This window comes from Passer montanus, unplaced genomic scaffold (genome assembly GCF_014805655.1).
Source record: "Passer montanus isolate IOZ18808 unplaced genomic scaffold, ASM1480565v1 scaffold11, whole genome shotgun sequence".
NCBI classification, from domain to species: Eukaryota; Metazoa; Chordata; class Aves; order Passeriformes; family Passeridae; genus Passer; species Passer montanus.
In genome coordinates, this window is record NW_024357613.1 from 11806813 (window position 1) to 11820886 (window position 14074).

At 43.5% G+C, this 14074-nt stretch overlaps 2 protein-coding genes across 10 annotated transcripts in view; one reads left to right on the forward strand and one right to left on the reverse strand.

Annotated features, from left to right (window-relative positions):
- Nucleotides 1–14074, forward strand: part of GJB7 (gap junction protein beta 7) — a 40391-nt gene that overhangs the window by 9347 nt on the left and 16970 nt on the right. The gene's annotated exons all lie outside the window — the stretch shown is intronic.
- SMIM8 (small integral membrane protein 8) lies at nucleotides 2931–8763 on the reverse strand. 9 transcript variants are annotated; one of them, XR_005629401.1, is made up of 6 exons: nucleotides 8200–8472; nucleotides 7097–7238; nucleotides 5999–6161; nucleotides 5023–5066; nucleotides 4900–4917; nucleotides 2931–4705 (listed from the first exon to the last, which is right to left on the reverse strand). XR_005629401.1 is itself a non-coding variant. In XM_039725417.1 (4 exons), the coding sequence occupies exons 1-3, from the start codon at nucleotides 8319–8321 to the stop codon at nucleotides 6003–6005; spliced, it is 423 nt and encodes a 140-aa protein (XP_039581351.1). In that variant the 5' UTR covers nucleotides 8322–8472; the 3' UTR covers nucleotides 2931–4869; nucleotides 5999–6002. The 9 variants fall into 9 exon arrangements, 6 of the variants coding, with proteins under 6 accessions (XP_039581351.1, XP_039581381.1, XP_039581372.1 ...); XR_005629399.1 differs by lacking the exons at nucleotides 4900–4917; nucleotides 5023–5066 and adding exons at nucleotides 5625–5655; nucleotides 5766–5784 and having other exon boundaries at nucleotides 2931–4869; XR_005629400.1 differs by lacking the exons at nucleotides 4900–4917; nucleotides 5023–5066 and adding an exon at nucleotides 5625–5674 and having other exon boundaries at nucleotides 2931–4869.

Genomic DNA, 14074 nt, shown 5'->3' on the forward strand with positions numbered 1-14074 from the left:
CCAGCCCTTAGTCCCTGGAGCCAATATTATCAGGGCAAGTAGTACATGTTCAAATCCTGAGCACTCAGGTCTATGAAGATATGTAACAGTCTTATCCCAAGTAATGGAATGGTTAAACACAAGGAACTAAGATTCTGCCAGCTACTGTCAACAGACACTATGACAGCAAGAGACAGAGCTCCCTTGGAAAGCAGCTCCATAAAATGGAATGAACTCTGTTGAAAACTTAAGACCACTGTAAACCTCCCTGCTTTTCCTCTTGAGATGCCAAGTACATTGCTCTGACTGCCTGCAGTATAAACAGATAGCTATTTAGAAACTTGTATAAAATAAAATTCCAAAGCAAAACACTCCAGCAATTCTCTGTGAGCCATTCATCATCTGGTGGGAGGCTGCAAGGCTACAGATGACAGGTGTCAGACATGCTGAGTAACGCCTGGCTGAGGAGCGCTCGGCTGCTCCGGCAGTGAAAAGCTCCGGGAAGTGGTGCAGAAAGCAGGAAGGCTCAGATCCAGAAGGATCTCTTTGTGTATTTCAGTCTTTTCTCAGATATCCAAAAAGCCATATAAAGCATGAGTCAAGCATATAGATAAACATAACCCTACATGCTTCATTTAGGAATATATGTACCTTGGCAGTTTTCCTTCTCCTCCACCTCACTTACCGTCCAGGTTCAATCTGCCAATCTGTTAAACACTCTACCAGCTTTGATAGACACAAACCTTCAAGACAGATTTAAAGTTAAGCCTGGCAGTTTTCCTTCTCCTCCACCTCACTTACTGTCCAGGTTCAATCTGCCGATCTGTTAAACACTCTACTAGCTTTGATGGACACAAACCTTCAAGACAGATTTAAAGTTAAGCCTGTACTTTATTGCCCTTAGGAAATGTACCTAATCATGAAACAAAGCCTGAGAATGAACTTACAATGAAGTCCATAAACTCCATGCAATAAAAAAGTAGTGACATGTTCTGAAAGTAAATTAAAAATCCAGGCAGCTCAAGCTCACATCTCATCAAGGACAAAGCCAGTCATTTTTCAGGCAAAGTACTTCTTCTGGCACTGGAGTTCAAATCTCAGGTGAATAAAAGTCCTGGTTATGGCAAGCATTAAAAAAAAACCCCAAAAAATCCAAACTAAACTTTAAAAAAAAAAAATTATTATTCAGAATTACCATCTTGGTTGTCAAGCACTCAGTTCTGTCATGCTGGCTATTTCCACAGTAATGTGTTGTTGTCCTACCGCCAAGGTTCCCTACCTTCTCGGTGGTTTCCTCAGGCGCAGCTCCTCACAGCACTGACTCCTTCCTCTCAGCACAGGCAACAAACTCCATCTCCCCTCTCAACCAGCCAACCTGCTCTTTTATAGTACCCCTCTTAATTGGATCCAGCTGTGGCCTATTAAGGGCAGGTTTGTTCTTAATGCTTGGTAATTAGGCACAGCTGTAACTCCTTAGGGGCCAGATTACCTTCACCACTGTCTCTATTCTCCTGCCTTCTATCTAACCACAGTAATGAAAGCATGTTGTGCCTTGATGACACAGCTCTTCGCCTGTCCATTTCATCAAGTAGGGAAGAGAAAATAATTGAAAAAGAGAAGGCCTCTGGCCTTCTGGATGTGTTTCACACTGTGCATGTCAATGTAAGGCTGAAGCCCTGCTGCCAGGGCTCTCAGGACATTGATAAACTCTTGATATTGTTTAAAATAGAAACCAAACATTCATCTTCATAACACACATTAAAAAACCAGGCACAACGTGATTTCTACAAAACTACACTGCTGATCAGAAACTTCTAAGACAATCAGGCACAGCATATACTTCAGATTCTTCCTAGATCCTCAAACATATCAATGCTACCATGAGCCCATCATCACTGAGGTTATCATTGTGGTATGCCATGAAAAAATCAAACCTCAAGGGACTGTACAGAGCTTCAGTCTAAGGTCAGGAGCCAGAATCAATTGTAAAAGGGTGGGATTCAGGATTAAACATCCCAGCTGTGTCCTGTTGAAGGATGATGGGATGATCTGCACAAATGTTAAATCAAACATAGTTCTTAGCTAAGTACTTGAGCTTCAGAAAACATTTGCTAATGGTCCTGCAGCTCCTTTGCCTTTCACGCTTCATTATGCCCAGCTCAGAATGCTTCATGCACCACAGAACAGCTGATCTTGTTCTCCCCTGAATATACTGGAGTTACTAATATGCAGCAGTTCTTTCTAAGATGTAAATGCATTCATGACTGGCCAGAGCACACAGACTCAAGAGGATTTGGAGTTTTCCTGAATCTCAGATTGCAACAAAAGAAAGGAATTTCAGAAATGAACTTTCCCAGTATCTTACAATGAGTTTAATACTGGGTGTTCTGGAATACTCCTGAATCTGATCAAAAGCAGCACTGGGAGGTGTGGTGGTACCCTTTGTGAACACACAGCACAATAAAGGAATCCAGATCAGAACTTCTAATCATTGTGGTGTTCCAGTGTCATTCTGTAATAGTTACTAGAGTGTCAGAACTCTACTCCTGACAGGTCTCATTTGCAGGCAAAACTCCAAGTGTTGCTACAGAAAACACGCAAGCTGGTAAAAGGAGAAAAAGCATTGAAAATTGTTTACCAAGTCAGCTGAAACATTTGCTTTCCAATTAGGATTCAAACACGCTGACAATTCAGTAACATCCAGGAGACAGATGATAAGGGAGAGTTTCATGAAGTGACCCTTTCCAGCCTGAATGCAGCTTCCTATGTAGCAGCTGTTACTGGGGAAGGGCTGGTTTCACCCACAAGGAACTACCTTTCCCTGGTAATAGTTAAGCAGCATCACAGCAGGCTTTGGACCTTTAATTGTTCAATTGCTCTTTGTTGTTGAATGCCAACAAGTCCCATTCACACCACATAGTCTAAGGAGATCTTAGGAACAGTACAACAGCTACAGTTTTGGATATTTTAATCATAGCATTTTGTTCTTGGTAAAAGATGTGAAAGTCAGCACAGACAGTAAGGAACTGGCAAAAATCTCAAAGAGCCTCTGCCCAGGAAATAATTTTGACTCATAGTTTCTGTCAAGCCAGTTATTATCCCTTATAGATAATTATCACTATACTGAAGACTGAAATTGAAAAACACAGAACAAAAGAAACTATACTGGTGCTGTGTGTTTGTCCTCCAGATGCATAACGGGTGTCACGCTTTCAGAGCTGAGCAAACAAATGTTGGTATCAAAGCAGTTTTGTTTGGGTGTTTGTTTTTTTTCCCTTTAATCCCTATACACACATTGTTCTTATGATAAAAATCAGGAACTTAAACCAGCAAATGCCTGTGTTGCTACTGCAACATTCATTAACCCACCACATACCTCTCTGTATTTGCACTGCTTTATCTCTTTTTTATATATAAATTGTGTATCATTAAGAGTTATCTGTAGAACAGCTGCCAAAGAAAAAATAGGACAAATTTAAATATCCATTCTTCCTTCAACCTCACTATTCTAAAGTAACCTGGTCAATGGGACTTGAATCCAGCCAACATTGAAGAGGCCCTATCTCAGACAGCTTTTGTAAGAAGTGTCACTGGCATGTACACGCCTACATCCTGTCCAGGTCAGTCTGTTATCTCTTATGCCTCCAGTGCTGCTTTCTTTTCCCCAGTAACTGCCAGATCCATATTCACTTCACAAAACAGAACTGAAAATCTTGAGAACACAAATCTTGCATTATTCTCAAACATGTGAAAGTAAGAGAATGGGCTTTCAATTCATCTGCAGACATCTGCAAAGGATCAAAACATGTATTCTAAAAGCCTATAGAAAAACAGGTGAAAATACTTGTACCACTTATTTGGGAATAATTTAGTTAAATTCATGCAAACATACGAGACCTGTGCATTTTAATGAACTGAAAAGAGCTAAAATCCTGTGTGACCATTTTTAAAAGAACAGGTTTATTCTAAAGGTCCTTCACAAACATCAAACAAAATATATTCTGCAGGATATGCACAGCATGTGAGAGTTCTGAATATTTGATCATTTCACCCAGAAATTCCTTCACCAATCAAAAGGCAAGTAGTTTCCTCACCTGCAAACTTAGATTTGCCCAGGAACCTTGCTGTTGTAGGGCAGCAGGCTCACAGAGGGAAATCTGCTTTTAAAGGCTGCAAAACCACCCTTTTTTTTAAAAAAAAAAGCTTTATTATAGGTGGAGCTCACTTCCCTTCTCAGGAAGGAGGCAGTTTAACCAAAGCCCTGCTGAATTTAAGATACAGTTAACTACAAAACAAGAACAGGAGTAAACTCACAGATTCAAAGTGAAGGACTTAGAGGGAGATACAGAGAAATCCCATGGTGCAACTGCTGTCCTTCAAGGCAGCCAGTCACCTTTTTTATCTTCAGTACCAAAATCTTTTGATAAAACCCAAAGCAACTCCCAGAATGGTAAAGCAGGAGTTCCTGCATGTTCCTTCTCTGGCCTGACAGAAGTCACCTTGGTCAGAAGAGGGCTGACAAAGAGGTCTCTCAGCTCCCTGGGAGTCCTTGTTGGGTCTGCAAATACAAGACACTGAATGGCAAACTGCAAGGTAACATCAGTAAGGGTCCATAGCAGAAACAGGTCACAGCCTGGTATGTATCCTCCCACCACATGTTCTGGAGTTTGGTTGATGGAACACTGTCTAGGAAACATCAGGCACCCAGAAGCAGCTGGGAAGCTCATGGGAGGACTCAGTGCTGGAACAGGAGGACACTGCCGGTACTGTTTGCTCAAAGGCTCACAAGGGACCACCACGTGTGCCAGGGAAACACCACAATGCCCATCCACACTCACAGAAGTACCTGGGGATTTCAGACTTTCCATTCCTTATTTTGAGTTCGGTAACCTGCAATAAATTAACGTCACATAATGTACTCGGGAGAAGGACTTGGTGCTGGAACAGGAGGACACTGCTGGTACTGTTTGCTCAAAGGCTCACAAGGGACCACCACGTGTGCCAGGGAAACAGCACTATGCCCATCCACAGTCACAGAAGTACCTGGGGATTTCAGACTTTCCATTCCTTATTTTGAGTTCGGTAACCTGCAATAAATTAACGTCACATAATGTACTTCGCAATAAAGAGAAATTCAAATTTTGAATGCAGTTGAAATAAAACCAGTCCTGCTGACTAGTCAAGAATGTTACAGAAACTCTGGCCAAGCTGGAGCTAAAGCTATCAACTGGCAGGCTGAAGCCAGCATGTTCACTGATCTGTCATCTGGTGCCAGACAGAAAAGATAATGGCTGAGTTCTTCCTACCTTTCTCTTAACAGAAGCAATTGTTTCACTTTTTCGCTATTTGGCTACTGATTTACCTTTTTTCATTTGTAAGGAAGAGTATATTAAGCATCCAAGGGTTATTTTAGCCAGTATTTTACAGTTTCCTTTATGAAATAAAACCCTTCACCAAATGCTTTATCAGATCTTCCTTGCCTTAAAATTAGTTTACTTGCACCACTGTTATCAATAGATCAAGATATCCACTTTTCACAGAAAATACATTATTCATTCTGTTTAAAAAAAAGATAAAACCCCTGACTTCATTTAATCAAAGCAAAGAGAAAACTGAACTGTCATGTCAGTTTCTAAGGCATTTACCAGTACTGATTGGAGGTCCAAAGTGATTTCACATCTTCTGACAAAGATCTCTGTGGAGATCATAGAAGGCAATTCTTAAAATCACTTTTATTTTCAGATATATCTTTACTGCAGTTTATTTGTACAGGCACAGCATTTTATTGTCTTGTGACGAAGATCTCTGTGGAGATTGTAGAGGGCAATTCTTAAAAATCACTTTTATTTTCAGATATATCTTTACTGCAGTTTATTTGTACAGGCACAGCATTTTATAAAGGAACTTGAATTGGATTAAATAGCAAGCGAGACATTTATCCATTATTTCAAGGGAAAGACAAAAAAACAGTAGTTGCCTGGAAAAGTTCTGTGAGTGATTTACTGATTTCCTTTCTTACATTCTCAGTCCCACTTGGAAGTTTTCCTCCTCATATATCTGGACCCCTCACTGTCGATTGCTTCGTAGAGGTCCTTCTTATTCTCTGCTGTTGCATGCAAATAACCAAGGTAGGCCACACACAGACTAATTGCTATCAGTCCAAACGCCATCACAGGTTTGTTCTGACAAGAAAAAAACATAGTGAATGATTTTAGTCAAAACATTTTTCATTAAGCTCAAACATTACATTTGTCTATCTCAGCTTAGAGACTGAACAGTAAACTTTTGTGACATCTGCAAAAAATCATCACTGCTTCCTTGCAGACTGAATTTTCTGACAGCAAAAGGAATTCCCTCTGAAAAAGAAGATTCTTCCTGGAGACAGAACAGCACAATCCCCAGTACTCTCTATTTTGCTAGATGGAAATGCTGATTGATTATGGATGAACCAGACAAAACCAATTACTGAAGGTCTCCACCACAAACTTTCAACAGACTTCATCTGGGACAATGCACTCTGGTCCTGCTTGATGACAATCCTCTAAACCACACTTTGTATTCTTATCACAAAATCTACTTTTATTAAATCTATACTTATTATAGGCACAAAATTTCACTCATTTCTGGGTTCTGCAAATGCAAATAAAACCTGAGTATCATCAACTTAATTATAAAAGCAAGAAAAAGGAAAATCCAAAATATTGGAAAGCTACCAAAACTCAATTCACTTCATACCAAGAAAGTTTGCCTTCTATGTCTTGTTCCCTTTTAAATATTAAAAACAACTCCTGTTGTTTTTGTTACTCAATAATAACATTATTTAACCTGTCAAATTACATGAGTAATATACCTCTAAACAGGTCTTTCTGAAAGAAACTTGGCTAGGTACAAAAGAATCAGACAATACAGCAATGAAATAAAAGCTGCAATAAGCAATGTAATGTTCTGCGCTCTCCACAATCAAGAGTGGAAAAAATTAAAAATATTTTTAGTTACATTTCTGAGTGGTTTGCATAACAAGAGATGGTTATATAATGCCCAGAGAATTGCAATGATCACTTTAAAGCAACTGCATCTCATCAAGCATATTTAGTTTCTCCCAGAAGGCCTCTCTTACAGGTTTAATGAAAAGCTCTGGGTTCACAGCTCGGAAAAGCATAGTTGTCTGAACACTCCTCAGTCCTGGTTTTCTCTCTTTGGGTGTTTCATTTTCATTTGGAGGTTTGGTGGAAGACATGTTGCTTAATGTTGAATACTTCCTAGAAGTAAAATGAAAAACAGGTGTAATTTCTGTAAAAAACCTGGAAAAGCTGCATCCACTGAATGCAAATTCACACTCAGTTTGTCTTACAGCATCAATTTTAATTATTACTGGTGTAAACATTACTGATCACCTCCGTTGTCACCTAACAGTCCCAGCTTATGCACACTGATTTCCAATCTTGTTAATTTCTAAAATGTTTCTAAAATTAACCTTAGGATATTCACATCTTCATACACCAAATCTAATTTTCCTGATAATGGGCTTAGGGTTTTTCACTTGTCTTTGGCTAATGCTTTAGCTACCAAATAGCATCAGTCTTCAGGCCATTAGCTGAAGACAATCCTAGGAAAAACTCTTCTACAAAAAACCTTCTACATGACAGGCCAGCCTGTGGACCAAATAGCATCAATCTTCGGGCCACTAGCTGAAGACAATCCTAGGAAAAGACAATCCTAGGAAAAACTCTTCTACAAAAAACCTTCTACATGACAGGCCAGCCCAAGCACCACTGTAGTGCAGTCACTTCAGGCACCCACCCCAGCAGGCCGGGCACTCAGGTCTCACTTCTGCACTCACAGGGCAAATGCACTGGGTTCAAAATGAAAGAGGGGAAATTTAAGCTACTTAGCATATGCAAGAAACTCTTTATTCTGGGGGTGGTGAGGCACTGGAACAGGTTGCCCAGAGAAGCTGTGGATGCCCCATCGCTGCAAGCCTTCAGGGCCAGGCGGGACGGGGCTCAGGAGCACCCTGGGCTTGTGGAAGGTGTCCACGGCCCTGGCAGCGGTGCTGGAACGAGATGATTTCTAACCCAAAGATGTTTTTTTTTTCCAACCCAAACCACTCTATCAGCACCTGAGTAAAGGCGGAAAAACACGCCCTCGGCTACCCCTGATTACGTTTCTAACCCAAAGATGTTTTTTTTTCCAACCCAAACCAAACCACTCTATAAGCACCTGAGTAAAGGCGGAAAAACACGCCCTCGGCTACCCCTGATTACTGAGGGGCAGAGCGGACACGGCGCTGGGGATCCCCCGCGAAGGGAAGGGCAGCGCCAAGGGCAGTCGCACAACCCCATTCCGGGCGGCGAGGGGCTCCTGGCGGCGGCACCGGGACGAAGGGGGCAGTTTGGCCGCAGTTTGGAAGAGCCCAGCAGGAGCTCCCGGGACCCCCGGTAGGACCCGGGCGGGAGCCCCTCACGGAGGGCGGGGAGGGGGGGGCACTAACGCCCCGCGAAGGGAAGGGCAGCGCCAAGGGCAGTCGCACAACCCCATTCCGGGCGGCGAGGGGCTCCTGGCGGCGGCACCGGGACGAAGGGGGCAGTTTGGCCGCAGTTTGGAAGAGCCCAGCAGGAGCTCCCGGGACCCCGGGCGGGAGCCCCTCACGGAGGGCGGGGAGGGGGGGGGCACTAACGCCGCGCGCACCCCCCGCCCCCCCCCGCTACTCACCGCTCGCAGCCAGCGGCTCCTCCCCGCGGGGCGGGGCTGCGCCTGCGCGCTGGCGCCCCCTCCCGGGCGGAGGCCGGCGGCGCGGCCGGGGAGGGCAACGGGTCCCGCCCCTGCTCTTCCCTCATCGCTGTGGCGGCGGGCGCAGCGCGTTCTCCTTCGTGGGGCTGTGCAGCTGTTTGCCCCAGCCATCAAGGCTGGAGGAGAGCTTTTAGGTCATCTGCTACAACGTCCACCCGACACTACCACTGTAATCCATAAGCACTAAATCACCCAGCGCTAGATCCAGATGCCTCTGGAACACCTGCAGCGAGGGTGACTCCACTTCAAGGCCTGACCACCCTAACAGTGAAAAACATATTTCTAATGTCTAATCTAAACGTCCCCTCTCAGTTCAAGGCCATTCTCTTTAGTCCAGTCACTGCGGGCACGGCAGAAGAGACCAGCCCCAAAAACCTTCCAGGGAGTTGTGGAGAGGGATAAAAGCCCCCTCAGCCTCCTCTTCTTGGGAATAAACAACCCCGGCTCTCTCAGCTGTTCCTCATAAGACATGTTTTCTAGACCTTTCAAGAGCCTTCTTGCCGTTTGACGGCCACACTCCAGCACCTCAATGTGCTTTTTAAAGTGAAGGGCGCAGAAGACAAGGCAGCATTCCAAACTAATAAACGGGAGATGGGGGCAGGAGCTGGCTGGATCAGATGGGCCCTTCTCGGCTGAGCTGCTCCTCGCACCTGGCTATGGTCACAGCCAGTCCTGGCTTCATCCTCTCCGCAGCCTCCCCTCAGCTACTGACAGACATTGTGGAGCCCCCTTTTTAATTATCTCGTTTCAAGGCTGAACGGGCCCTGCTCTCTCTGCCTTTCCTTGTAAGAGGGATGCTGAAGTCCCTTAGTCATCTCTGTTTCCTTCCATTGGACTCACTCCATGTCTCTGTTGCACTGAGGAGCCCAGAACTGTCTGCTTGGTCCCAAGTGCTGGAATGAGGAAGGGGTGATTCATGTGGAGACAGTCTCTGGGAGTACAGTCAGCTGAGCAGGAAAATATGCTGCAATTTAAGTGTCCAACTTCTGTTGTGTAGATCCAAACCCAAGAATTTGGGTGTCTGGAAACTCCTGGATATGTAAATGCTGCTGTGTGGTGATGTTTTGTTTCCTTTTATTTGTAAACAGTAAAATTAATAAAATTGCCCGAGGTCCAGAGGAAACAAAGCCCATGTGGTTGCCTCTGACTGCTTGTGCCTCCCTTCCTACCTTCACTGACTTCAATGCCACCCGGCAGTTTCACACAATATAAAGTAGGGGAGAAAACTGAAGTTTTGGAAAAAACAATACCTGTAGGGTAGGGAGGGACACAGATCAGTGCTCCCTTAGGTAAGTGGCAGGCAGAACTGGGATGTGATGGACAGTATTGCAGTTTTAGCAGCAGTGAGCTGCTGGATTAGCACATGTAGCTCTGGACTCAGCAGCCCTGCCTCACACTTCTCTCTACCTGGAGGGTGAGTGAGAGGGCTCTGGTGGAGAGTCTGCTCATTGCAGCCAGGGAGGCAGGAGGGAACAAACAAGTCTTGGCCAACAGTGGCTGAGCACAAGCTGGCAGTGTGCCCAATTGGCCAAGAAAGCCAGTGGCATCCTGGCCTGCATCAGCAATAGTGTGGCCGGCAGGACCAGGACAGGGATTGTTGCACTGTGCTTGGCACTGGTGAGGCCACACCTCGAGTGCTGTGTCCAGTTCTGGGGTCCCCTCACTACAAGAAGGACATTGAGGTGCTGGAGCGTGTCCAGAGAAGGGCAACAGAGCTGCTGAAGGGTCTGGAGCACAAGTCCCATGAGGAGACACCGAGGGAGCTGGGGTTTTTCAGCCTGGAGAAGAGGTGGCTCAGGGGGGACCTTATCGTCCTGTACAACTACCTGAAGGGAGGTGGTAGTGAGGTGAGGGCTGATCACTTCTCCTAAGTAACAACTGACAAGACAAGAAGAAATGGTCTCAGGTTTCACTGGGGAGGTTTGGATTGGGAAAAATATCCCTACTGAAAGGGCAGTCTGGCACTGGAACAAGCTGGCTGGGAATGGCTCAAAAGGTGTGTGGATGTGGCATTTGTGGATGTGGTTTAGTGGTGGAAACAGTGACCCTGGGTGTACAGTGGGACTTGATAATCTTAGAAGTAATTTCCAACTTTAATAAGTCTATGATTCTATGGTATCTAGAGGTATCCAGGCTTACAGAGCTTCTTGTTCCATGTTTTTATTCTGCAGTAATCAAACTGCCTTTTTTTTTTTTTTTTTGAAAGACAGCAGAGTAATAATAAATTGCAGGTTAACTTTTCATGTCTAAATCCAGATGGAGTATCTAATTTTTTTTTCTTGTTGTGAGCAAATATAATGAGGTGAGAAAAATAATAGGGAAATAAGTTTAGGTGTCAGGAGAGGATTGAGTGGTATGTCTGGGGTTTGTGTCAACAATTAATTCACAACATACCATCTGCTAATCTGGTAGCTATTGTTTTGGTGGCATATGCCACACAGCTGATTTTGTTTGGAAACTATTGAGTAGAAAATCTGAGTGAAGCTGCTTTCATTTGTTTTCATATTTGTCTAATTGAAAGAAGCCAATGCAAGGTTTTTGCAAGAGCTTAGTTTTTGGGAAGGTAGCTTGGTTTTCTTGAGGGGAGGGGGTTTTTAATTTTAATATAGGAGATGTTCTGCATACAGCTCCCAAACAATTTTTCCCCCCACATTTTGGAAGCCAAAAGAATTACAGCAACAGAGAGAAAGCGCCCTCACTTATTGGCCATGTACCCCTTCCCAGCAGTTACACCACCCATGCAGATAAAACTTCTGATCCAAAGTCAGGCAGGGTCATGATAGATTTTTCCAGATTTTGGTAGAATGGGTTTATGCCAAAACACATTTGCAATATATTGGTGGCAGGGATTGTTAGGTTGCTGCTAGTTCTCTAGCACTTCCCATCTTATAAAGGACAGGTAGGTCCCAGGCATCACTGACAAGGGAAGATCCTACACTGGCTGAAGAGAATATAATCTCCATATGAAGAGCTGTGGGATAAGGCTTTGTGTGTAAAAAGAGAAGCAGAGAGGGATGTAGAAACGGGCTTAGGCTTTGATGTGAATGCTGCTACTTGGCATATGTTAAGCATGTGCCAACTAACCAGATTAACTGTGCAGCAAAGAAAAGCTTAGACTGCTTACTGTTTCTAGTTTTGCTTTATGACTGTGGGAACGTGTTGTATGTTATCTTTAATGTGAATATTATGTTGCTGTCATCTGACCCAAAGGATGTTGAAACATTCAATCCAATAATTCTTATGAAGTCGTTTGGTATATTTTATAGGAGAGGCTTTATAAAAGCGTAGAATAGTAAACATCTGTGGCATTTCTGAGTCACCCATCCTCTTAATATCCAAGTATCTCTCCTGAAAAGAAATCACACAAAACGCCCTTCCTTTTCTAAACCTGAGCCTGTTACTGAGATTTATTTTCCTTTCAACTAAATTCCTTTGGGATCCTGCATTCAGTATTGTGCTTTGTGCCACAGCCATTCACAACCTCACAGCGATTTCTGCTTTTCTTGAGACTCACATGCCCTTATCACTTGAGCTGCAGAGGCCTCTGCAGCGAGCGGAGCGAGGCCGGTGCTGTGCCCCGCAGACATGGTTAGCATGCGACAGCCAGCCTGGTGTGCAGCACCGTGCCTCCTGCCCTGGCTGACTGACCCCACAGCTCCTGCTTATTTCAAGCACTGCACAAGAACAGAGCTTCACATTGTCTTCAGAATAAAGATAGGGTGCCTCAAGGTACTGATAAGCTTATCCTGGCTTTAGAGACGCAGTTACAGAGCTGTTGTAGGCAGAAAAAATTATTTTTGCATCTACACCGGGACTTCAGCACTGGTATGACTTGTAGTGAGAGGGGCAACTACCACCACATTTGTTAGAGTTTTGATATGTGAATATGAAATTCACCTTTTAAATGTTCTAGGCACCATGAGTTTCACAATATTTAATTGGAGTTGACAACTGGGACCTTTTGTTTTGTTTTGTTTTGTGCTGAACAAATCTGGAGGAGAAGGGAAAGAAAAAATTAGTAATTAGAAGTACTTTTTCCCTCCTTGCTCAAAGCTAATGATGAGAGCAATCATTGTTGCACTGAGGCATGTGAAATAGTATGGCCATATTAAGGACATAAATGCATAAGAAACAAACAGACCAGCTAGACAGGGGTGGCATTGAGGGTATTGAGGGTTTTTTGTGTGGTTGTTGCTCTGCTTATGTCAGTCTCAAGAGTCCTTATGCTGATTTTCAACAGCTTTTGCTCCTTTGTGTTGTTCCCATTGAAAGCAAGCTGTTTTCAGACAGCAGCATGCACTGTTTGGGACCCTACCACTGACAATCCCAAACAGTTTTAAGGCAATATGCATTTTAAAACCAAGACTCTTCTGTGTTTCATAACATTATTTGTATGTCTTCTATAATACTTGTTAGCCAGCCGTGTCTCTCTGAGACAAAACAAATCAGCCAGCCGTGCTTTCCAGCAAAGATTAAAGCAATTGTTATTCTTCAAACGCTGATCAGGCTTATAAATCTTTTTCAATTGAATTCAGTATGGAAGGAAAGAGGCACTTTGTTTGGTTCTACTTTCATTTTTGAGTGGGTAAATTAGTTCTGACTGGGAACAGAATATCAAAACTCAAAGCATCCCCTCTAGAAAGAAAAAGGTGATTTCTACTACAAAAGAAGAGCAGAGAAACATGTGTAGCACTACATTTTCTCACTACAACATACAAACAGATACCTTACAGTTACAGTGGGCTTTAAAGACAAATTTGAGCTAAGACTGCATCTCCAAAAAGGAAGGGCAAGGGGAGACCTTTTTTCACTTGTAATTGCTCTGGACATCTTTGCATGCAATGTCATAATTGCTCAGCCTTGGAAAATGCCAATTTTGTTCCCTGGTCCATTGCCAGAAAAGAAGAAATAATAAAGTGTAATTTTCAGTCTAATGTAAGCAGAGCAATGCAGTTGGGGGAGGCAGTTGGAAGTGGAGGCACAGACCAGGACTAACCTCTGCCTCTGACGCCCAATCAGTTTAAGGTGTGGGAACTTAAAATCCTTTCTAATGTAGGCACATTTTCTAATCTCAGGCAGGGAACAGAGCTCCTAAGAAGACTACAGAGGGTAGGAATTTCACAGTTTCAACAGAACAAACTCTGTTGTAAGGGAATCTGACTCACAGTATTCTGGAACTCTTCAGATTTTCTGCACCTTACAGTTGTCTTTTAATATATAAATACCACCACACAGAATAATAGAATCATTAAGGTTAGAAAAGACTTCCAGATCATTGACCCTGAGAGGAGCTCTGCTGGTTAAG

Excerpts from the sequence above, each read along its gene's own strand:
- SMIM8 (XM_039725417.1), bottom strand. The coding sequence starts at position 8,321 with ATGGGGTTGTGCGACTGCCCTTGGCGCTGCCCTTCCCTTCGCGGGGGA. Across the intron at positions 7,239-8,199 it reads GTTTTTCCGCCTTTACTCAG|GAAGTATTCAACATTAAGCA; the intron begins GTGCTTATAGAG and ends TTTTACTTCTAG. Across the intron at positions 6,162-7,096 it reads CAGAGCTTTTCATTAAACCT|AACAAACCTGTGATGGCGTT; the intron begins GTAAGAGAGGCC and ends TTTTCTTGTCAG.